General features: G+C 49.5%; 1 protein-coding gene across 1 annotated transcript; it reads left to right on the forward strand.

The window, feature by feature from the left end:
• The first annotated feature begins 406 nt into the window (after positions 1–406).
• Positions 407–2,861, forward strand: KBTBD11 (kelch repeat and BTB domain containing 11). The gene is given in 8 exon segments (XM_008932760.4): positions 407–439; positions 441–558; positions 561–652; positions 654–683; positions 685–1,005; positions 1,007–1,066; positions 1,069–1,269; positions 1,271–2,861. Coding segments are annotated over 8 exon segments (1,782 nt in total). The 3' UTR covers positions 2,198–2,861.
• Positions 2,862–6,010: the final 3,149 nt, after the last annotated feature.

The following is a 6,010-nucleotide window of genomic DNA, read 5'->3' on the forward strand; positions in this document are numbered from 1 at the left end:
ACTGCTTAAAGTTTTTGCACAGCTACAGGAAAAACAAAATTGCTTTTCAGGTTGTTGTAGTGTTCATCGGGGCGACCCCCCGTCCCACCAAGAGAGCTCAGGTTTTCGGGGGCTGAGCTACCGCAGTTAGCCCCGGGCAGAGGGGGCGGCAGAGCCGCAGGGTGGATCCCCCGGGGAAAGCAGAAGCAGAGGTTTAGTCCCGGAAACCAGAGACGGCCCCGCCTGCGAGAGCAGCGGCTCCCAATATTAAGCCGGAGAAGCGGGGGGAAAGGGGAGGGGGGTGAGCGGAGGCAAGCACGGATGCTGAGTGCTGTTGTGTTGTCCCCGCAGGTGATGGCCGCCCAGCCGCGGCCGGCAGCGCTCCGCACAGGCTGGCGCGGGGCGCCGCCAGAGGTAGCGCGGCTCCATGGAGGGCTCCCTGGAGGCAGCGGCGGCCCCCGGAGGAGGAGAACGCGGGGCCGGCGAACGGCGCCCCCCCCCGCCGCCCCGCCCACACCCGGCCGCCCCCCTGCGGCTTCAGCTCCTCCCTCTGCTTCAGCGCGGCCGCCGCCGAGCCGCAGCGCCCGCGCCGGCGGCCCGGGTGGTACAGAGCCAGTGGGAGATCAAACAACCGCCGGCCTGCCAGCCGGAGGAGGACGATGAGGAGGTGGTGGGGGCCGCGGGACCGGCCGGCGGAGGAGCCGCGACCTTGTGATCGAGGTGTCGGGGCGTCGCATTCGGGCGCACAAGGCGGTGCTGGCGGCCAAGAGTGACTACTTTCGTGCCCGCGCCTCCCGGGACGTCCTGCGGGTGAAGGGGGTGAGCTACGGGGCGCTGCGGCTTCTCATCGACTACGTGTACACGGCCCGCATGGGAGAGGTGCGGCACGACAACCTGGCGGAGGTGGTGAGCGGCGCCCGCGTCCTGCAGATGCCGTGTGCCCTGCACTGTGCCGCCGAGGCCATGCGCGCCCAGCTGTGCCTCGGCAACTGCTACCAGCTCCTCTGCCTGGCCAAGAAGCAGCGGCTTGGCGGAGCTACGGGAGGCTGCCTACCCGTTCATGAGCGACCATTACCTGGAGGTGCTGCGCGGGAGCCCAGCGTGTATGGCCGCCTCAGCGGCACTGAGCGGGACCTCATCCTGCAGCGGCGCATGGAGGCCCGGCCCTGGCCTGCTGGTGGCGAGGTCAGCGATGCCTTCGAGGCGGCCAAGGTGGCCGGCAGCCGGCCACAGAGCGCGAAAGCAGCCGGCCGCAAAGCCCCCTCCTCCGTGGTGTCCCTGGAGGAGAGTGGGCTCCCTCATCCACTGCTACCAGGAGGCCAGCGGCGAGTGGAGGGTGCTGACACGCCTGCCCGAGGAAGCCAATGCCAAGGGCTGTGCCATGTGTGTCCTCCACAACTACCTCTTCCTAGCAGGGGGCATCGTGACAGGGCCGGTGGGCAGCGAGCCCAGGGCCCGCCTTTCCGACAAGGTCTTCTGCTATAACCCCCTCACTGACACCTGGAGCCAGGTGCGGCCGCTGGCCCAGCCCCGCTCGCAGCTCAAGCTGCTGGCCCTGGATGGTTACCTGTATGCTGTGGGGGGTGAGTGCCTCTTCACTGTGGAGAAGTACGACCCACGGGCTGACCGCTGGAGCCCTGTGGCACCTCTGCCCAAGGGTGCCTTCGCTGTGGCTCATGAGGCCACCACTTGCAATGGGGAGATCTATGTGTCAGGAGGCTCCCTCTTCTACCGCCTGCTCAAATATGACCCCAAGCGTGACGAGTGGCAGGAGTGCCCTTACAACAGCAGCCGCCGGCGCTCAGCGGACATGGTGGCCTTCAAGAGCTTCATCTACCGCTTCGATGTGAGCAGTGGCCGTGGTGGGGAGCCGGGCCCAGGTGGTGGGGCCGCTGGTGGTGTCGAAGTTTTCCGGTACAACACAGTGGCCAAGTGCTGGAGCCAGTGCGCCAGCCTGCGGCCCAGCAGCAGCCCCATCCAGCCCTTCCGCTGTGCCCCCTTGGGCAACACCATCTACTGCGTCAACCGGACCGGCACCCTTCGCTTCAGCCTAGCCCAGGACGGCGAGGTGGAAGCGGATGGTGGGCTCAAGGGCACTTTTGACGGGGAGCTTCTTAAAGCTCCCTTGGATGTCAAGGGTGTTCTCCTACCCTTTGTGCTTACCCTGCCCGAGAGGCTGGACAAAGCAGGGGACCAGGAGGGCTCCCTCCCACTGTGAGATGGTCAGCCTGGCTCTGGCTTCCTGAGAGGGGAGCTGGGTTGCAGCTGTGGGAGACCCACAAACTCCCACCTACAGAGGGGATTCCCCCTGGTGAGTCTGCAGAGAAGAGGGGCTCCCCCTTTCCTCCTCTCTGCTCCCAGGATTTTGAGCTGGTTGTAACTCTTCTCACGTTTGCTGTGCTTTGTGTGAAAAACCAAGCACATGAAAGTAAAAGCTGCTATATTGGATAATCTCTGGATTATGTTTGTGCCAATTCCCAATCTGAGAAAAATGTTTTTACACCTGGATATCTAAAATATTCCTGACAACAGTGTCATAATGGGACGTTAGTGTTGGTTGTGTGTTTGTGCATATTGCAGTCTGGGTTGGAGCCTTTTCTACTGTTAGGTTTTTTTCTGTCTAGGATGATACTGAGGGATAAACATAGTTTAGCTGAATTTGTTTGTATGTTAAACCAGCTATTTCCTGTGTCAAAAAAGTATAGGAAGAACATCTCCGTCACAGCCTTTCATTTGTGGTGCAATGGATGGTTTAAGGAAGATGTGGCACTGTGTGGTCCCGGGAATTTCAACCACAGATGATTTAACATATACCAGACTTAAAGTTTTAAGTAACTGAAATGAGTGCCACATGTTTTACTTGGAATACAAAAAAAAAAAAAGTCGAGTTACCTTTTTAAAATGTGGCATATTATAGCACATATGAAATGTTGATATGTTCTTTATTTGAAAAAGGCAGCGGTTTCTTTATAAAAAGACATTGTTTTATTACTGTTTTTTAATCAGAGATTTTAAATTATAACAAAAATGAACTGAAGCTGTTCAGACTGCAGCCAGTTGATGTGACCATGTATGCCACTAGAGCTGGGGAAGAACTTTGTACTTCATCTGCTCTTTAATTAACTGCAGGTCAAGGAAGGTTAACCTAAACCAAATGTAAGTTCTTTGAAACTGACTGTAAACAGCTTAAATGTTTCACTGTATGTTCAGTATCCTGTGGCAAGAGGCTTTTCCAGCTTGGTTCGAGACCATCAAAGGAGGACATGGAAAATAGGAATGCGCAACACATGTCGATTATATTGTGCACTAGCATGATGTTACCTCCCTATCTTTTGATTGAGAGACTGCTTTATTTATTTTGATCTCATGATTATTGTAATCAATAAGTCCTTGTTAAATGCAGTACGTGCTGATAGCATACGCCGTCATTGTGATTCTAAGCTTTCCAAGAGAGCTGTTTCTGGAGCAGCATCCTAATGAGACAAAACCATACAAAGCTCCTTCTTGCCTGTGGAAAGTTGTCATGTTACTCAGAACTGGAAAAGAGTAAATTGTCTACATAGACAGACTATATTGAAAAGGACACATGCATTTATTTTATACATTTTATATTGCAAAAAAATCAGCAGGCAAGGCAAATGTTTTAGCTTTATGGTAAATCACTGAGAAACCTTTTCTGAAAAAAGGAACTTGTGTTTTTGCTAGTACATCACTGTATACTCAGTGTGGAACTGGCGTGGACTGTGGAAGAGAATTGTTTTTACTCAAAGTTCTTGTATAGATTCATATTTTAGAAAGACATAGGGACCTTACATCAAAGAAAGCAGATTTTTTTATGTTTTATTAAGATGTTTTTGTTAAACAGGACTTTAGCATTCTTATATGTAATTGCTAGTTCCAAAGGAAGACAGCAGGCTCTGTCCTAAGAGACACCATCTTTACAAAAGAGAGTAGTGAGGTTTGTAGATACTTCTTTTGTTCGCTTAATTTTTTTTTTCTTTTCTCCTTCTGTCTTGCACAGGGTTTTAACACAGTTGATCTGGTTAGCCATGCTATAGAAAACAGTGGTCCAGTCCTAGAAGTTCTTAGCCTAGTGAGCCTATTCCCTAGTGAACTAATTAAAGCATCAGCCGGGCAGGAGCTGTAGGCCTGCAGAGTGTGATGTTTATCTTAGCCTCAGTACAGGTTGGTGCCATGGAATTTAATACCATTCATGGAGTGTTGGATTTAATTCTCAGACAAGAATCCTTGGAAATGTTGACTCTAAATTAAATTACAGCACTGTAGCTTGAGCAGGAAAGAAAAAGTATGTGTTTGCCTTTGGCATAATTTTTATGTTAACTATAGAAAGTATTTCAAGCTGGGTAGTGAAACACTTAGGTGCATACTTAAACTTAGCATAAGTGCTAGGTCAGATTTTGAAATAGTAGAGTCATCAGGAACACACACAAGGAAATGTCTGTTTTATCTTGCAATACAATACAATTTCATAGTTCAAGGTATTACGTAGTATAGTTCCTATACTACAGCATAACGAGGCATTAAGCCAGCTTTTGCATTCCTATTAATTAAGCATTAATTAAGCACTTTCATTCCTGCTAATGCATGAAAATGCTTTTAAACGAGTTTTGGGAAGTCTCCATGATTTAAGCTGTGAAAATAGCTGCAAACTTTCGTGAAAGAATGAACCATATCCTTTCTTCCAGTATTTGTTGCTGTACACTGAAGAAATACATTTGGACATAAGTTCTACAGTACTAAGCATTCAATGAACCTGCAGTGATTTGTATTTTTGCTAGCTCCTATTTTTAGAAAGGGTTGAATCAAGTGCTTACCTACTTTCACTGTTTACACAGTGTGAATGGAGGCAGTCTGGGCTTCATTAGCAGCTGTCTATCAAACCTGTTTCCTTTGTACACTCTGCATAGTCACAGCCTGATGATTGACAACAGAGGCATGTTTCTAGCCAGATTTCCTACTCTGTGGCCTCTGTTTCCTCCCTGGTAAGCCTTAGGCAGATTTACTGAGAGTTGTTTTTTCCCCCAATTATATCTTCACCTAAACAACCCCACCAAACTTGGGCACAAAAACCAGAATTTAGGTAATCTTCAGGCATTTGAAGACCAAAATTATCATCCCAGAACTCTTCAGTTGAATTTAAACCTAGCCACAACTGTCCCTTGGACATGTAGAGGTGCTGAGCAGTTCTCCTCCACTCACTCAGAACTGCCCACCTTGGAGCAGTTCCACACCTACCTAAGGACCACCTCAACTCCTTTGAAACTAGATGATGGGATACCCAGAAGCCACTGATCTAATAGGGTTTTATGGTACAGATTAAAGGGCCAGGCCACCCTCAAGTTGCATATGTTTTGCTTTAAAGACAAAGCTGTTTTATCTAGAGTCGACTGAAGGCTACTCTATTTGCATGGGAACATGGAGATCTGTGTGTGCTTTCTTAGCCTGCAAACGTTCAATCTACATCTTCCACTGCCTCATTGTCAATGGACTAAAGGACCTCTTGGAGCTAATCCCTGATCTCTAAATGTTTATGCATTTTGTATTGTATGTTAATTGCCTAAAAAAATCTCACAAATTATCAAGGTAGGTAAATTCAAACCCTCATCCTCACTGACGAATTGGAGACTAGCCAGAGAGACATAGTTTGCTCTGTCATCTTTCTTCTCCATGAATCTTCCAGTCCTCCCATTTTAGTGGGACATGCAGGAGATAATTTTTCTGCTCTAATTTTTTAGGCAATAATTTTTCCTTCCTAGAGTACTCCTGTTTTCAAGGTCATCTGCTTGAGGATTTAGACTTGAATTCCCTTAAGCTGAATAAGGGCTGAAGTGAGGCCTTGCACTTCATGTGTGTGTGCGCGCACGTGTGTGCATTTTCAGATCTAGATGACTGTTGAGAAGAACTGTATTGGGACCACTTCCTGGATTCTTTTTCAGGGGTGAGCTTCTTGCAAATCCTCCAAAAGCACACACAGGCTCCTCCACATTGAGTTCTGGGTAAATTCCAGGCT

The sequence above is a fragment of the Manacus vitellinus genome, unplaced genomic scaffold (assembly GCF_001715985.3).
Source record: "Manacus vitellinus isolate BGI_N305 unplaced genomic scaffold, ASM171598v3 scaffold_11_pilon, whole genome shotgun sequence".
In the NCBI taxonomy this organism is placed as follows: Eukaryota; Metazoa; Chordata; class Aves; order Passeriformes; family Pipridae; genus Manacus; species Manacus vitellinus.